The following is a 19085-nucleotide window of genomic DNA, read 5'->3' on the forward strand; positions in this document are numbered from 1 at the left end:
TCGATTGGCCTCATGTAATCAGTAACTTTGTCGTTCGCAAACACTAGATCTAACATGTTGTTATTGTGGTTTAGAACAGTGTTAAGTTGGCGAAGACCTTCAAAGCTTAGTTCATCGAGTAGAGCTTGACTGGTAGGGGATAGTCGGGTAAGCATAAGATTCAGTGTCGGAAATTTGCCGTTGATATCCCACTTAAGATTAGGTTGATTGAAGTCCCCGAACAGAATAAAAAAGTCATTCTTATATTTCTCTCTCGTTAAGTGCAATGAATTACAGAATGCATTTATGGTGTCCAGGTTGGCTGATTGATCAGGAGGCAAATAAAATGATCCGATGATTAGCGAAACATTAAGAACTTTTACTCGAACCCAAAGGCATTCAATTGTAGATGTGTTTGTCGAGCACAGAGAGGAAGCATAATTTGCATTGATCGCAACGAGGACACCACCACCTCTACATTTGTTACTGTTTGCTGCAGAACGATCCGTACGGAATGTATTAAAGCGGTTGTTATCAAACAAAAGCTCAGATGGAAAGCTGTCATCTAGCCACGTTTCCGTAAGAACGATAACATCCCAGTCGGCGATTGCAGTATTAGCAAAACATTCAGAGGTTTTAGTACGTAAGCCTCTCACGTTTTGATAAAATATATTGAATGTGTTTAGTACTGGCTCCATAGGTACAGTTGAATGACTTAATGTTGGCTTAAAAAAGTCGAACCGGAGGAATTGTTTTGAGTCAGGTGAGTTTCAGGTGAGTTTGCATTTTTAAGATGATGGCTCGGTGATGGACTATGTTGTGTTGTGTGTGTTGGTGGGATCACATTTATGCAGTTGACATCATTATGCATAAAATTAGTAGTTGAGAAACTTCTGGCAGTTGAATTTTTTGAAGCAGGAAAGCAAGATACCGGGAGTGTTGGTGTGAATTGTTTCTGTGTACGTTGGTGAAATTCAAACTGGCGGTAAACAAATCCGCATGGCCAAGTTGAAGGAGAGAAAGCGAGCTCGCCAAACTCCGATGGAATGCCGATCTTAAAGGACACATACTTTAGTGAGCTTGTAACGCGACCTCTTGGTATGACACACTTCACCGAACAGTCAGTGCATTTTAACCTTCCTAGAATGAACATTTTCATATTCTCCTCAGTTACAGTGGGTGCAATCCTAGTTACAAACATCCAAACTTTTGGCTCAGGTGCAGGAATGAATTGTATGGTGTCTGTGTTGATGTGATCATTGGCAGTGCCGGTGTGAAGAATTGCTTGTGTTGGATTTATGTGTTCATTATCAGAGAGCATACGCGATTGAGAGTGTGGTAGTGAGTTCTGTTTGACGGGAGTTGGTGTTGGTGACATAGGAGTATCGGTGGATGTGTGGGATGTTTTATCGGTGAGAGAGATGGTACTCACAGTCGGAGCGATTTTCTCACGCTCTTGCGGCATCACTCTATTTGGATCCAGCTGAGATATCCTTTGATCAAGCTCACTCCGTATTGCATTTTTCAACTCATCTTTCAGTGTATTCATCAAGCACGAAATTGATGAGAATAAATCTGATCTCGAGTCACGGCATTTCTCGCACATCCAGCAGAGACCACGATTGCGTGCCACCTCCTTAACACAAGTGGCGGCAAGTTTAATGCATTCCGGATGAAAGGCAGAATTGCACTCCGAAAAAGGAAGATTGCCAATACAAACAACCGGATCTTTGTTGATAGTAGTAGAGCAGATTGCACAGTCCATTATGAGAGAGAGTATCGATCACTTAGGTGAGCAGTGAGAGTGAACGGAGAGGACACTTATTGATGAGCTGGTGCGAATTACTCTCTGAGTGTATTAAGCAGGGTCAATAACACTGAACCGCTGTCGCCGATGAAACACAAATCACGCAGAAAATACAAATTCAGGCACGCGTTCTCGTAGAAATTCTCGTACGATGCAGGAACAAAATGCTTCAACACAGCAACACAGCAAAACTTGCGATAGGAACAGCTTCACAAACTCAAAAACGAACGATTTCAAACCAAAATCACACCAAAAACAGACAGTACACAGGAGCAACGCAGAAACACGTCCAAACGCTTCAGTGGCCAACTCTCTCATTATTATGCAGCCAGTATTCAGAAAGATCATGCCCTGCTAGTATTTTGTTAAAAGTTTTTATTTCATTTCCGTTTAGGTTAACATATTTATGCCATAGTTCAGTTTTGAAAACTTTTTGGAATTGCATAAACTGTTTCCCTTTATCTCTTCCCAGGTCTGTGTACCATTTTTTTGTTTCCTCTTCCATTTCTTTGTCGAAATATTGGGTAGCGTCTGTGTATCTGATTTTATTATTTATTAGCCAATTCATTAAGGTGTCTTTTTACCAGTTCATCTGCTCTATCATTTCCATCAATGCGCCACACCTATATGAGATGGAATCCATACTATGTCTGCTCTAATGCTTGTTGCGGTTTTTATAATATTATAGCAAACTTCTTCTATCTTGTTTTCTGTGATTGCTTTTTGTAGAATACACCTGTTCTCACTTTCCTCTGAATCTTTATCCGGTTGCTATGGATCGCAATCAACTACGTCTGAATCGTTTTCAGCTACGTTTGGATCGTTTTCAGCTACGTTTGGATCGCTCTCATCTACCTTTGGATTTTGCGACAGCTCGCGCAAATTTCGTTGCGGCACATAGTTTATTTAGTGACCGCTCGGTGTACCTCATGACTCTTCTCATAACAGACGATTTGAAAACAATTTCATATTGTTGTATGTTTGAACCTCATCATCAATCATCAAAAACATACCTCACATTCAAAAGAAAAAAAAAATTGTTACTTAACTTACTTAGAGTCTAATTCTTAACGTTATGGATTTCCTATACTGTTCAATTTTAAGTTCTTATACTTGATTTAACGTTATCAATGCAATAGGAGTATTGGGATTTTGGGATTGTGGATTTTAGGTGGTATTGTAGGATTAGACAAGATTTTTAATTATTTCTAATTGTGCCCGTCTAAGTTACTGTTTATGAATCTTGAATTGAATTTTTGAACTATTTTTGCCGTGAATTTTTCGATTGAGGGAACCTGGCAAATTGAATGAAGAGTTCTTGTTCTGAACCATGGTGGTACATTAAGTATTGTTTTCAGAAACTTATTTTGTGTTCTTTGTAGTTTCAATTTATGTGTTTTAGCACAACTGTTCCAAACAGGCGAAGCATATGTGATGATAGGTCTTATTATGGATGTATATAATAATATTTTATTGCCTATATTCAACTTAGATTTTCTATTAATTAAACTATATAAGCTACGAAATACTTTTTCACATTTAATTACAGTATTTTCGATATGTGATTTGAACGTTAATCTCTTGTCAAAAATCAGGCCAAGATATCTTACGGCTAATTTCCACGGTATATCTGTATTTGAAATTTTGAGCTGTCTTCTAGGATTTTTTCTAGTACTTGTAAAACGCGTGAAAAACATAGCTTCGGACTTGTCACCGTTAATCTTAAGTTTCCATTTTAGGCAATACTTGGAATATACATCAAGCGCTGAATTAAGATTTTTAATAATTGTGTTTGGTCTTTTTCCGGAGGCAGTAATAGCAACATCATCAGCAAATAGGTATTGTACACAATTCTTCATTTTTGGGAAATCAGAAATGTATATATTGAACAGTAGTGGTGAAAGAATGCTTCCTTGCGGCACGCCCGCTCCTGGTGTATAAGCTTCAGAATAGGTGGAATTTATTGTCACTTTATTTTTCCTATCAGTAATAAAACTTCGTGCAATATGAATCAAATAGTTTGGGAATTTGAGTTTGATCAGTTTTGCAAGTAACCCATTGTGCCATATAGTGTCAAAAGCTTTTTCTGTATCTAGCAATACGATCCCGGTAGATTTTTTAAGAGCTCTATTAAAAGTTATATTTGATTTTAGTCTTTTTAGTTGGTGAGTAGTTGATAAATTTGGTTGAAATCCAAATTGTTCTTTAGGAATGATATTTGAGTTTTCTACATACACCTGTTCTCACTTTCCTCTGAATCTTTATCCAGTTGCTATGGATCGCAATCCATGAGATTGGATCGCAATCAACTACGTCTGAATCGTTTGCAGCTACGTTTGGATCGTTTTCAGCAACGTTTGGATCGCTCTCAGCTACCTTTGGATTTTACGGTAGCTCGCGTAAATCTCGTTGCAGCGCAAAGTTTATTTCGTGACCATTCGGCGTACCTCACGATTCTCCTCATGACAGACAATTTGAAAAGCAACAATTTCGTATTGTTCTATGTTTGAACCTAATTGAGAATATGTGTTAAAACCCCATTTTTGAGCTATAAACAACATTTGACAGATTTGTCTGCTTCTACGCATCAGAACAGATTTCCTCCATTCTAAAGATGGAATATCCGGCTATACCTCGAAACCCTGAACAAGACTAAATGACCACGTAGGTCGTTACGCTAAAAAGAAGAAGATTGTGCTGGTTTGTTTGAAAAACTTGGTCTAATAACCAAAATCGTATGAATGGTGATGTAAGCTTCATATAAAAAATACGATAAGATTTTATAATTGAATGCATTAATTGTTTAGTTCTTTCCTTGGGGTGCAAATGTGTCCCGCGGTCACCAAATAAACGGTGCGCTAAAACGAAATTTGCGCGAGCTACCGTAAAATCCAAAGGTAGCTGAGAGCGATCCAAACGTAGCTGAAAACGATTCAGACGTAGCTGCAAACGATTCAGACGTAGTTGATTGCGATCCATTCTCATGGATTGCGATCCATAGCAACCGGATAACGATTCAGAGGAAAGTGAGAACAGGTGTAAGTTCTTAATTTTTTAACGATAAGTTTTTCAAATAATTTTCCCAGACAACTTAGTAAACTTATCGGTCTATAATTTGAAGCCAAACTGAGATCTTTTCCAACTTTAGGAATGGGAACAACTTTTGCTATTTTCCAACTCGATGGAAAATAACCTAGCTTTAGGGAACTATTCATTATAAGGTTTAGGTATATTATAACATTTCTTGGAAGGTTTTTTATTAATGTATTATTAATTTTGTCTAGTCCAGCTGATTTTTTGCTTTTGATTTGTTTTATTGTTTTAATAATATCTGAAGGTTTGATGAAATTTGCAGGGGTAAAATTAGCATCAGGGTTAGTACGGAAAAAGTTATTTACGATCCTATTAACTTTATTTTCTACAGGGCTCGTATACTGGCTAGTTATATAGTGTGCATTTTCAAAATGCTTCTTGATGGCTTCACGTTTTTCTGTGGGTGTTAATAGTATATTTTCAAGGTTTCTGAGAGGCTGGATTGTTGATGGTTCGTTTTTTAAAGATCTTACTAGTTTCCATAATTTACTGTTATTCGTATTGTCATTATTATTGATCGCAATTAGGTTGTTAGACCAAGCCGAATTACGAACAATATTTAGTTTGTTTTCGATGGTTGTTTTAAGGAATAGATATGTAGATTTAAAAGTGCTATTGTTTCTGTGCCTTTGCCATTTTTTCCTATATTTGTTACGGATTTTAATAAGAGTCAAAATATCGTCTGGTATTACGATGTTAAATTTACCGGGAGTTGCTTGTGGAACTGCAATATTTTGTGCCGAAATTATGGCCTCCGTAACATTAGTAATGAGTTCATCAATCTGTTCTGGTTGATCTACCCTACCTATGTTGAGTTCGGCTGTATTGATTTCATTTTTTAAAATGTTTTTAAAAAGATTCCAATTTGCTTTAGAGTAGTTATGTATCTTTCTGTGCTGATTTTTAATTAATGTTTTGTTCTTGATGTGGAAAATTACCGGTAGGTGGTCCGAAGCTAGTTCAGTTAGCGTAACAGGGTTGGAGATATCGAGATTAGTATTTGTAAGTACTATATCTATTGTTGAAGGGCAGCGATTGGGGTTGGGTGGAAAATAAGTAGGAGTGTCAGGATGATACAAGGAAAATTGTCCTATTTGCATTTCATCAAATAGGCATTTACCTGCTTGATTGGCAGAGGCACAATTCCACAATCTGTGTCGTGCGTTAAGGTCTCCACAAATAAAGTACGTATTGTTTCGGTTCGTTAACTTTTTTATGTCTTTTTTGAATTTTTGTGTATTAGTGTTGCCACCAGGATGATATGCTGAAACAATTGATATGGTTGTACTGTCTGTAATTATTTTTACTCCTATAGCCTCTATAACGTCTAAATTGAATGCAGGCAATAATTCATGCTTTATATTATTATTTACAAGTAATAGAACTCCACCTTTTGGTCCTTCTAGTCTATCTAACCTATATGTATGGTAATTTGGCAAGCTAAAGCGCTGCCAAGGTTTTAAGAATGTTTCTGTTATTGCCATAATATCTATTTCATTTGAGTTGAGAAAATTAATTAGGTCTAGTTTTTTCTTTGAAATGCTATTTGCATTCCAGTAGGAAACTGTCACACTTGCTATATTGTCCATTTTACGGGAAGCAAAACTTTTGAACGATTTTAAAAACGACCATAATTTGATCTTCTTTGGATGAACAGCTTCGAAGGCTAGCGAATGTTTCTGTTATTATTATTGCCAGTTCATCTGAGCTGAACAGATTATTTGTGTTTGTATTTGTGACATCTGCGTACGATGTCGACGAGGGCATACGGGTGTTAGAACGTGAACTATCAGGTCTATGGGCTTGCGCTTGGGATAAGGATGGGGGCGGTAGGACGGGGAAACTATTGCTTGAAAACGTTACCTGTCTTTGGTTGTGTTGCGTTTTTTGACTTTCGCCTTTTGCTGCCTCAAACTGTTTACGATTTGGACAACCGGTGTAATTGGCTGTGTGATTTGCTCCACAATTTGCACATTTTAGCTTGTGCGCTGGTAATATTCCATCGGTACATGTTTTAGCCAACGGGCAAGTTGAAGACGTGTGGTTATCGCCACACTTGATACATTTAGGGGGCCTGTAGCAATTGTCTCCTCCGTGTCCAAAACTCTGACAATTTTTGCATTGCATTATTCCGCCCTTGTTGTTGTAATATTTCCATACTACTCGCTGATGCTCCAGCGCCGTTATTGTACGTAGTACTTTTAGATCGACCGTGCCTTTAGAAAAGTGCAGAAGATAAGCAGCTTGCTCATCATACCGTTTGTTTTTCATTGCTAGTTTTTTAATCGCAATTGGGATTAAATTATCCTCTTTTAACACTTGTTGCAGGTGTTCAATCGGCATTTCGATGAGTCCTAGTAGGACGATTTTAGTAGTTTTGTTTTCATCCAATTGGTATGAGTGAAAACTGACGTTGATCTTTTGGAAGTAGGTCAAGAGCTTTTTATAGTCTTCCACTGTAGTCGTTCGTACTACGGTGCCTTTGAGCGTAACAGTGGTTGTGTATCGTATGACACCCGAGGCAATTATTTTTCTGTGTATGTCAGAGACATTTGTACTTGCCACTGTTATCGGTGGTGGTGGTTTAACTGTCTGAGCAGCTCTCGTGTGCGTAATGGGATTAACGTCTATTTCACTGTCTGCAATTGATTCTAGAATCCCAAAAGGATTTGTATCTGCGTTTTTAAACGCCTTCGAAGGATAACTTTCCTTCGGTTTGAGAAAGGAGCTAAGAGGTACTGAGGCAAGCCTCTTATTTTTAGATCCTTTAGGCCGGCCCATGACGGGAAACCGGGGGACGCCTTTTTTCTTGTTAGTCACTTTGTGGGTGTGTGTTTGTCGGTTCTCTGTAGATACTGCTAACACGTCTGTTCGCTATCGAGTGTGAATGCGGACTGTATGTTTGAACCCAATTGAGAACTTGTGTTGAAAACCCATGTTTAGGCAATGAATAACATTTGGCAGATTTAACGGCTTCTACGCATCAGAATAGATTCCCAACCAGACCGTCCCTCCATAGCATAGAAGGAATATCCGGCTAAATCTCGAAAGCAGGAACAGGACTGAAAGACCACGAAGGTCGTTACGCCAAAAAGAAGAAGATTGTGCAGATTTGTTTGGAAAACTTGGTCAAAGAATTTACACCTGTTCTCACTTTCCTCTGAATCGTTATCCAGTTGCTATGGATCGCAATCCATGAGAATGGATCGCAATCAATTACGTCTGAATCGTTTTCAGCTACGTTTGGATCGTTTTCAGCTACGTTTGGATCGCTCTCAGCTACCTTTGGATTTTACGTTAGCTCGCGCAAATTTTGTTGCGGCGCATAGTTTATTTAGTGACCGCTTGGCGTACCTCACGATTCACATCACAACAGACGATATGAAAAGCAACAATTTCATATTGTTCTATGTTGGAACCCAATTGAGAGCTTCTCATTGAATTCTGAAACCCCATTTTTAAGCAATGAATAACATTTGACAGATTTATCGGCTTCTATGCATCAGAATAGATTCCCAACCAGACCATAGCAAAGAAGGAATATCCGGCTAAATCTTGAAAGCCTAAACAGGACTGAATGACTACGTATGTTGTCACGCCAAAAAGAAGAAGATTGTGCATGTTTGTTTGGAAAAGTTTGGTCAAATAATCAATAAAGTATGAATGGTGATGTAAGCTTCACATAAAAAAGTGATTAGATTTTACAATTGAATGCATTAATTATTTAATTCTTTCCTTGGAATGCAAATGTGTCCCGCGGTCACTGAATAAACGGTTGCGCTGCAATGAAATTTGCACGAGCTACCGCAAAATCCAAAGGTAGCTGAGAGCGATCCAAACGTAGCTGAAAACGATCCAAACGTAGCTGACAACGATTCAGACGTAGTTGATTGCGATCCATTCTCATGGATTGCGATCCATAGCAACCGGATAACGATTCAGAGGAAAGTGAGAACAGGTGTAAAAATGTATGAATGCTGATGTAAGTTTCACATAAAAAAATATGATTAGATTTTACAATTGAATGCATTAATTATTTAATTCTTTCCTTGGAAAAGCAAATGTGTCCCGCGGTCACAGAATAAACGGTTGCACTGCAATAAAATTTGCGCGAGCTACCGCAAAATCCGAAGGTAGCTGAGAGCGATCCAAACGTAGCTGAAAACGATTCAGACGTAGCTGAAAACGATTCAGACGTAGTTGATTGAGATCCATTCTCATGGATTGCGATCCATAGCAACCGGATAACGATTCAAAGGAAAGTGAGAACAGGTATATATCGTTTTTCTTTGAAATGTTTAATTGTTTTAGAATTTTATTGTCTTTTTTGTACGTTCTTCATGAATTGTTTTTTTTTCTTTTTTTGTATTTTGTTCTTTGGTGTATTTGTAGTTGTTGTCTTAAAATTGGTGAGTAGACTACATCTATGACTAGTTCCTTACGTACTATAAATCTGTTTCTGATGTTGAAGGGTATTTCTGCTGTAATGGCATGCAGCGTATTTATGGGGGTCGTTTTGGTGCAACCTGTAGCTTTCCTTAGTGCCTGGTTGATAGTTGTATTCATTGTTTGGTATTTGTTTTTGTTGCTATTTAGAATGTATGAAGCTCCCGTTTCCATAGTGTTGCTAATTGCTGCGCGATATATTTTAGTCAGTTTTTGGTGTTGGTGAAATAACGTCCGCTTGTGGTAGTCCAACTGTCACTAGCATTTTGTGTGTGTGTGTTTTTTTTATTGTTCCCTATTATTAAGGTTCTAATTCTAAGACAGAAGTAGGTCTATAGGTCTGTATTTGTTAGGATCATCTAAATTTTTCTTTGGTTTAGGAATTGTTATCATTTTAATTTGTTTTAATTCTTTGTTTATTTTGCCATTCTCCCACATTTTGTTTCCGTCTGTTATGATTTGTGTTAGTGATTCGTCTTTTATGTTTCTCAGCATTTGGTATGTAATTTTGTCTAAACTGGGTGTTGTATTTTTTTTTGTTTCAGTATGTTTTCCCATATATCTGAATTTAAAAGTTCTGTAACTATCAGTAGATTAGTACTGAAAAAAGATCTGTGGAGTGTTTTTTAATTGTTATTTTTATTATTTTGTGGTTGTTTGCCCCAATGTATTTTTCTAGTATAATTTTGTTGATCATGTTATGGATTTTTTTGGATATGATTGTTAAATCAATGGACGTCTGTCTCTTGTTTTGGTCTGTTGGGACGTGAGTGTATGTGTTATTTTTGAGGATGATGAGGCTTGAATCGTCTATTTTTTCTATTATTGCATTTCCTTTTTGATCGATTCTATCGTCTTCCCCGTATGTATGATGTGCATTAAAATCGCCAGCTATTATTATGTTTGTTTAAGTTTGAGTGTTGTGTGTTATTTTTGCTAAGGTGTCTTTTATTGTCTGTTTGGTGGTATTTGGAGCTATGTATATTGATATTATAATACAGTCGTTGCCGCTAAATTTTGACTCTAACTCACTTAATTTTGTCTCGAAAGCACCAATTTTTGACAGCGTTTCACGATTTTTGCCTCGAAGGCATCAATTTTTGACAGAGCGCATCAATTTTTGCCTCGAAGGCATCAATTTTTGACTGTGAGTCAATCGCTTTATTTACAAAATTGTATGTAATTTCTGAAACTGTGTGTTCTGAAATGATTGAAATTAAGTTAAGCAGTGAATAATTTTATTGATAGAATTTAAAATAAAACAATTGTTTTGCCAATTTAGAAGATTTAATGGAGTGAAAAATATTGGCATGTATTTTCAGCTGTAAACAAAAGCTTTAGAAATTCTAAAATTTTATCATTTTTTCTCAAGAAACAATCAATTTGCACAGTTTTTTGTATTTTTTATGAGTTGTGGAATAACAATTGTTATAATTCTGCTTAAATACCTTGTAAAATTGTCATTATTCCTACAAGAGTCGAAAATTCATGACTTACAGACAAAAATAGGTGCGTTAGAGTCAAAAATTGATGCGCACTGTCAAAAATTGATGCCTTAGAGGCAAAAATTCATGCGCACTGTCAAAAATTGATGCCTTAGAGCCAAAATTTGGTGGCAACGACTGTAAAATTTCCAGAGTGTACCAGTATTGTTGTTGTTTGAATTTCATTACTTTCATTTATTAATATAATTAGTTTGTATTTAATTTCTTTTTTTATTAGGATGCAGCTTCCTCCATATCCACCTTCCCTGTCTGTTCGTATTATGTTGAATCCTTTAATTGTTTTTTTTTTTCATTTTTCAGCCATGTTTCCTGTAAGCAAGCTACATGGTATTTTTGTTCGTGTAGTATGTGTGTTAGTTCTTCCCTATTTTTTCGTATGCTTTGTATGTTAGTTTGTAGTATATTTAGTTGTTCCATGTTTTATTTGTTTGTAGAAATCAGAGTAAATATTATAAAGATTGTTTGTGTAAGTGGCTATATACAAGGAACATATGTGGAGTTTTTTATTCGGTTTTAAGACAAATAACGCTTTATTTATTACTTTAGTTCACAACATCCCAAGTAGAAAAATCGAGCAGTTTTTTTCATTTTTCTAATGACACACAACCGATTTCAGCTTAACGGGGGGTCCAGATTGCACGCACACAAGCGCAAATGAACACGATGACACGCACACATTGAGACTCGCTGTCAGTTCGTTCTGATGGCTTGAAAACAGGCAAAAAGTTGGGTTATGTGTGGATTGTAAACATTCTGTTCGTTCAATTCACACAAGCTTGTGCCTCAACATCATCTCTGCCGCGCCACCGCCTACTTGCAGTATATCTGTTACTTTCTTCGCTTGTTGTACTGTGAATGAGAGAAGGAGACATATTATTCAGGTTAGTATTGTGTAAATTTGTGTACTTACGGTGAATTGAACGCAAACCCTTTGATTGAACAGCTCACCGCGTTACAGCTTGACTATCCCGCGGTTTTGCTTGAGAAGCGTTAGGGAGCTAATAAAAGTAATACATTTGCATATGCTTTTAGGAAAATGGATTTCAACAATAATGTTGAGGAAAAACTAGGCGACACCATCCCAGTCAAACCGTCGAGCAAAAAACTTGAAGCAGCAATTTCAACCGGATCAGCTCTACTGAAAAATGAAAAGTGCCCTACTTATCCATCCCAGAATCATCAAAATTCCCTACCTCCCGCCGTGCCACCACGATCCTCCTCATTGCCCCGACCAAATCCTCAATTAATATTAAAAACGAACATAGCCTCACCAATTCCTTTTCCCATCGCACCCCCTCGAACCACATCCTTGTCCACGCAAAGCTTTCCGGTGCAATCCATTTCCTTTCGAGCCATAAGCACTCCCGCTTCCGATCCGAATAATACTTTCAAATTAAACTCGCCCACCATACCACCACGATCCTCTTCCTTAATGATGCCAAATTCTAGTCCAGTTCAGAATATCACGTTTCTTCCAAAAGTCCCGGTTAACACCGAAAGTGCATCGCATCCTCCTACCTTACCACCACGATCTTGTTCTGTGTCCCTTCCTGAGCCCAACAGAAAACTCAATCCAACTGAAAATTTAACACAGTTGGATCGTATTGAAAAACAGTTGAACATTCTGTCCAAAGTAGCTTGTCACACACAATTTGTGACGAACTTAGTTTTAGACAATCTCTGCAACAAAGACTCAAATTCGGAAAGGAATCCGCTAATCAAAAAAATGGAAACTCTTGACATGTTAGAAGAAATGGAGAGAAAATTGAAACATGAAAGTTTATACATGGCAAAGACGATTTGCCTTTTGTTAAGTGCATTAAAAGGGACCGACAATGTCCAAGAAAGATTATCGATAACACTAGATTTGTTATTCGATCGCGATTTTTTTTCCAAGTTTAGTTGGACAGGTGTGGGGTTTCCGGAAGCCAAGATTCCATTAGAAAAATACGTCTATATTATAAGTTTATTTAAATTCGTAGGAGGCACTAGCTTTATAGATGACACAGCTACGGTTTCACACGAAACAGTGAAGACTTTTCTAGTTGATAAGCGAAATCACGGAAAAGCACGAAGTTTAGTGAAAGGGTTGCGACATACGGTGAAACGTAAAAAAGAATTATAGAAAAGAATTATGTATATATGTATAAGTTAAGTATATATATAAGTGTTTTATTGAATTAATGATTTAGGCATTTATACAGTTGGAATATTAGCTGTGATTCAAGTTGTGATATGAACTATGTAGGAGTAAACGTTTATGAATTTAATGGGTAAAAATTATATATGAAATACCAACAATCTGTTCTAGTTCTTCCTTGCATTTTGCCTTATCCCGGGCATACTCGGCAACTTTATTCTACTCATTTTAATACAAAACTAATAAAAAAATAAACTAATAAAAATATTTACCTAAACTTAAACCTTAACTACCTATTCTAAACCTAACAGCTTACATATTTTAATTATGATCTAACTTTCAAGTGTATGTAAAAGAGGACTGAAATAAAATGTATTACCCTGATCTAAACTAACTGCCACTAGCTTGCATTTAATTTCTTTTAATTCTACCCTGACTATTTCCTGTGATAAATCTTCTACCCTAGCTGTAAAGTTATAAATTATCGCCGAGCTACATGGTTGGCTAAAAGTTAGTTGTTTCTCTTTTAAGAATCGTCCTTCTATAAAATATGATCCTGATGACTTTTCTGCAGTACAATACCTTACTATCTGATCCTCCTGTGTTAAAAACCATCCATTTCTATTGCCCTTTCTTAACATAAATTTTGGTTTGACCAACAAAATTACCTCATCTTTTTTTACCTTTAGTGATGGATACACTGTACCATCCTTTTTCCTTGCATCTGCTGCCTCTAATTGTGTTAGTTCTATTAATCTACACACTACCTGGTTTAAAGTTCTATGTCCTGTTCTAGCTAAGTTTTTCATAAAGCCTAACTTGTCCTCAATACGATAAGTTGATAAAAATGGAAGAGGCCCGAAATTTTCAACATCTGCTGCTACATGTAGTAAATTATGAACGTTAATTGTTAAATGTGTTCGACTATAAACTGTGCTATATTCTAATACAAATTGTTCGAGCAACTGACCAGCAAATATCCAATATTGTTCAAATAATCTTGATGAGAATAAATTTACCGCAATGAAAAAAAGTTTATGGTGCTCATAGGCTAGATCTGATATTCTGTTTTTTAACAAAGGTATGCTTACGTGATATAAAAATGCTGACAATTCGGACCCCTTCCAAAATCCTAAATATTTTAATGCCCTAGGCTTACGATGTATCTCTGACGGGTATTCGATCCTGACTAAAATTTTTGAAATTTCTAACTGCTCCTGTTTTGACCACTTCGGAAAAGGGTGTAAAGCACCAGTTGTAAAACCTTTAAGTAATTTTTTTTCTATTCCTAGTGCGAACAAGTGAAGGTCATCGGCTATCGTTGTTTGTGTTACGATGTCTACTTCATCTATATCTAATAATGGCGTGTAATATTTTTGGTGTTTCACGTAGTCTCCGTTTCTAAATTCTTTGTCGGTCCGAACTTCAGCTGTTCCTTCATATATTGTTTTGGTTCCGTCATGGCTGCCAACTATTTTGCACTTTATACATGCTTCCAGCCCAGGAGGATACGTTACTCCTAAAAATATATAATAAATTTGCTGTTACTCTCTACTTCTCTTTGAAAATTCTCAAGTTTCTTATTGTATCATTCTTACCTTTGATGAACGCACGAGCTGGTGTATCTGCGACAATAGCTTTCAGGCGAAAGTCGATGATAATTCCGTTAACATCAATGCCTTGCACCAGTACGCGGTTGATATCATCCACTAAAGGCCGGAGAAACCCTTCCAAACAGCTCGGTTTTGTCGCACCACAAAATACACACAGCACCATGATTGGCAGTGCTGGTATATTAACTATGTGCATTAATATAGGCCATAGCTGCGTTGGTCCACTACTATGCATCGGAAGTCCATCTACCGCGATATTAGCTTCTATCAATCTGATGACTGGTGGTACAGATCTAGAACGAAAAAGTAAACCAAAAATTACCACATGTTCATTCCAAACAGTCATATTATTCTTACCGATAATATTGTTGGAGAGTGCTTTGTATTCCTTGGTACCAAAGCTGCCCTTCTCCAACGGCCGTAAAATGTCTCTCCACCTGTTTCGGAGTCTTCAGTAACGTCTTTGCACACCTAGGAAGAGAAATATTTGTAGTTTCACGAGTCAACACCAGCAAATCACTCAATGCAGAATGCGTTATTTTATGAGTTAAAGCCCATATCCTAAGCCTGCTAGCATAAGCATTGCCTTCGGGGGCTTCATCAGCATCAAAATACTCATCCTCATTGACTTCGTCCTCCAATTCGCCTTCACTCCAATCGTCTTCCAACACCGAGCAATCAGCGTCTTCATCGTCATCAGAAACGTAATCCGCTGCTTCTGATTCCATGGGTATATCGGCAACTTCCACGGCATCCGGCTGCACATTCCCGTATGATGAAGCTATAATGTGTAATAATATTAAATAACAAATTATTGCTCTGCTTGCGTTTTTCATATTTCATTGTTTTAACACAAACATAACTTAGGGGAAAGCGGGGCAAAATGGGCATGTGGGGCAAAATGGGCACCCTCTATTTAAGCATTATTTGACTACAAAGCTACTTTCCAATGCTCAAAATGTATTCATTAGAGTGTTTTATGAACACCATGTAAGTTTCATAACCCTAACACAAAAAATAACCAAGGAAAGTGCAAAATAAGGTTTAGTAGCATATTGATGTAATTTTTGTCACTTCGAAAATAAGCTTAACCCAGTGTCACAGGGATGCGTTGAAGTTTTACATTATATATTATTAAAGATATGATATTTCTATACAATTTGTCTGAAGAAAGCAAGGCGATCGAATGCGTATTTTTACTAATATAACATAAAATACAAAAATGCTTCACGTGGGGCAAAATGGGCAGTTACGCTTGGGGCAAAATGGGCAGATACTTTTGACAAATGGCGTTTGGTGAGGCTATGGTGTTGTATTTGTCGCCTCAATAATGATAACAGACACAGCTTCAAAAGAATCGATTTTGTAGATTTAAACGTGTAAAAACTGTTTTAATTTTGATAACATATTTTTGGAAGAATTTTAAGGGCTTTCCTGACCAGCAAAACAAAAGATAGAACGAAAATACAATTCACGAAACGGTGCGCAAAAGCATAGACCATTACCTAAGCGCAGTTGTTGTGGCCCATTTTACCCCAGTGTTTTGACGTTTCACTGTTTATTTACATATGCCCATTTTGCCCCAGGGCTATGCCCATTTTACCCCGCGTGTCAAAATAGCTTCTCGTAAAACATCAACTTTTATTTTACACTGTTTTCATGATTTTAAGTTGTTTTCATTCTATGTGGCAATTTTAATCCATAGATAAATAGTGGAGGCATACAATAATGCATGAATAATTGTGTTTTGTGGCATATTCAATGGAATATTCAGTAAACTGCTTAACATGCCCATTTTGCCCCGCTTTCCCCTACCTTGTTGATCGACACCGCTGCTTGTTCCCGGAAGATTTTCCTCTTCCCATTCCTTTTCAAAGCGCTCCCAAATTGCTTTGGCACGCTTGCTCGCCACTCCACTTTTCTTCAAACGTTTGGACGTATCCATTTTCACTTGGTTTTATGCAAAACAAATAAAAAAAGCAACTTTAAGTTCGAAGCAAAAGAAATCACTTTCATCCGTTTCCAACACCAGTTTGTTTTGATTTGAAAATGCACCCGCAACTCTTGACGTTTACACACACCACCATACATTTGATGCTCTTCCACACGGATCGAGCAGATTTTTACCCTTCCCCCCCTGTTTTGCCCACATTTCGCCTGACAATTTCTACTTGGGATGTTATTCGCTTCGCGGTCCGAATTCAACTCCTCGCGCTTAACCCGCGCTCCCGATTTTAACGCTGCGCGTTCTCTCTTTCGCAACTCGTTCCTAGTTCGCTCTCGTTCTCTTGATCTCGCTACCGTTATTTCTCTCTCCCTACCACTAGCACTTTTCCTTTCTTACATTCGGCCGTCCTACCCTATCTTCAGCCCCTGAAGATTTTTCTTCTAATTCATTTTATTCATTTTCCGATTCTGCTTCATCTTCCGAAAATACTTTGTCGTTACTGATGGCAAACGACCATAACTTCATGTTGTCGCAACTTGTTGTTGTTATGTTCGGTCCCTCGCAATTGGCTGCCCTTTTAACCTTGTATCGTCCGTTACGATTAATTTTAATAACTTCATACGGTCCCAAAAATTCGCTAGCAAGCTTTCTTCCGGCTACAAATTGTGTTCTTTTGATGGCTACCAAATCTCCTACCACGTACGCATATTCCGGCTTTCGTGATAAATCATAATGTTTTTTATATACATTTTGCGCATTACAAATGCCATTCTTCGCTTCTTTTCGCATTTCCTGCCGTTCACAATCAAAACGATCATACGCTTCCTCCTCCAGTAACCGCGACAAGTCTTCCACCTCCGACGTCCTCATCTTTGTCCCGAACATCAACTCGAATGGCGACTTTCCAGCTGCTACGTGAATATGAGAGTTAATCGCTCGCTGCACAGAAGGCACCACCTTGAACCACTTTCCAGGATCTTCCGATGACAACTTCGTCAAAACCGATAACATGGTGCGGTTCACTCTCTCCGCTTGACCGTTGCCCCTCGGCACTCCTGTTGTACAAACGACGTGCTGTATACCATGGCGATTAGCGTACTCACCAAATGCGTTGGCTGTGAAAGCTGAGCCCCTGTCGGTTACGATACGAGCCGGATAGCCAAAAATTGTCGACCAGCATTCCAGCTTCCTCAACCATTCCCCTACATGGTTTTCGACTGCTTCTTCCTCCGTTAAAGGCAAGCGACGGGGCGTATGCCGAAAAGGTGAAGCGTTTTCTTCCAACACTATCTTCATTTGTATGGGACAATTGTCTTCGTAATTATCCACCACGGAAGCTTCGTATTGACTTTTCAGCGCTTGTACCTTGTCTCAAAACTTCTCCGGCACTTCCAGTTCTTGGATTTGTTCACAATCAATCTTGTACACAGCACTTTCGTGATCGCTACCCGATTCCTCATTGTCAATTTTTTTCTTAAAAATCTGCACTCCATCGTTGGTTATAGCGTAACAAACACTTCGAAGAAAATTCATGCCTACCAGCATTGGAACCTTCATCGAATTTGGAGAGACCACCAGCAAACCGATTTCGTATTCAAAGTCATCGATGCCAATGTTTGTTACCAATTCGCCTATCGGCTTTTGTATGATTCCAACAAAACCACGCAATTGTTGTATGGATTGTTCCATCCTTTGCTGTACACACCCTAAATCTTGCAATGTGTCTTGACGGACAATCGACACTTCGCTGCCTGTGTCAATAACCGCTTTTATATTTTTTCCCCCCAACTGGACCATTTTCGTCGGTAGCTCAGCTTGGACATGGTTTATCAGGTTTGCACTTGTACCCGGTTGTTGTTTATTCCTTTGCCCACACTGATTCGCACGATGCCCAAACTCGTTGCACTGAAAACACCGTGGTCCACTTCTTTGTTCTGGACAATTCCTTACCATATGTCCCATCACACCACAATTAAGACAACGCGCTTTTGTTGCATTTTTCACAGGAATTGTGTTTTGAACTGGCAAACTTTTGTTCTCTTTCTGCCCCGCGCGCCCGTGCCATGCAGATCTCACCGCACGTGTTTGTTTCTGCGCTGCACGCTCTTGCCAGGCAATTTTTTCTTTCAACTCTCTCACCCCGCTGCGCAAATTCGAGCAGTTTCCAGCGCAGAAAATGCACTAAAATCTGCGCTGGCCAGCGCAGATTTTGGCCCTATCCCCGCGCTGGACTTCAGCCCCGCAGCACCGCCATCATTCCGCACATCTGCATGCCCGTCATGGGTTCTAACCGCGTATGAACCGTCCGCCGTAGCAAGGGGTGACTATCCGGCTACATGCTACTCAAGACTTGAAAAGGCCGGCATGATCGCGTTGGCTATTACGCCAATAATAATAATAATAATAATAATAATAATAATAATAATAATAATAATAATAATAATAATAATAATAAAAATAACTTAGCATAGCAGTCCACACCAGGGTAAGAGTTTGTCTTGACTTTGGTGCTGCCGGGTCTACTGCTGTGGCACGACAAATGCACGGAATGCAC

The 19085-nt window shown here is 38.2% G+C and overlaps 2 protein-coding genes across 3 annotated transcripts; one reads left to right on the plus strand and one right to left on the minus strand.

Moving 5' to 3' along the window:
- Positions 1-8172: 8172 nt before the first annotated feature.
- Positions 8173-13364, plus strand: LOC133393615 (uncharacterized). The gene is made up of 2 exons (XM_061659270.1): positions 8173-11711; positions 11863-13364. Exons 1-2 carry the CDS (start codon positions 11686-11688, stop codon positions 12953-12955), a joined length of 1119 nt encoding a protein of 372 aa, XP_061515254.1. The 5' UTR covers positions 8173-11685; the 3' UTR covers positions 12956-13364.
- On the minus strand, positions 13096-18456 carry LOC1268237 (uncharacterized). 2 transcript variants are annotated; one of them, XM_061659263.1, is made up of 4 exons: positions 16399-18456; positions 14941-15364; positions 14569-14876; positions 13096-14489 (listed from the first exon to the last, which is right to left on the minus strand). In XM_061659263.1, the coding sequence occupies exons 1-4, from the start codon at positions 16526-16528 to the stop codon at positions 13303-13305; spliced, it is 2049 nt and encodes a 682-aa protein (XP_061515247.1). In that variant the 5' UTR covers positions 16529-18456; the 3' UTR covers positions 13096-13302. The 2 variants fall into 2 exon arrangements, with proteins under 2 accessions (XP_061515247.1, XP_061515246.1); XM_061659262.1 differs by having other exon boundaries at positions 17635-18455.
- Positions 18457-19085: the final 629 nt, after the last annotated feature.

This window comes from Anopheles gambiae, chromosome 3 (genome assembly GCF_943734735.2).
Source record: "Anopheles gambiae chromosome 3, idAnoGambNW_F1_1, whole genome shotgun sequence".
Classification (NCBI taxonomy): domain Eukaryota; kingdom Metazoa; phylum Arthropoda; class Insecta; order Diptera; family Culicidae; genus Anopheles; species Anopheles gambiae.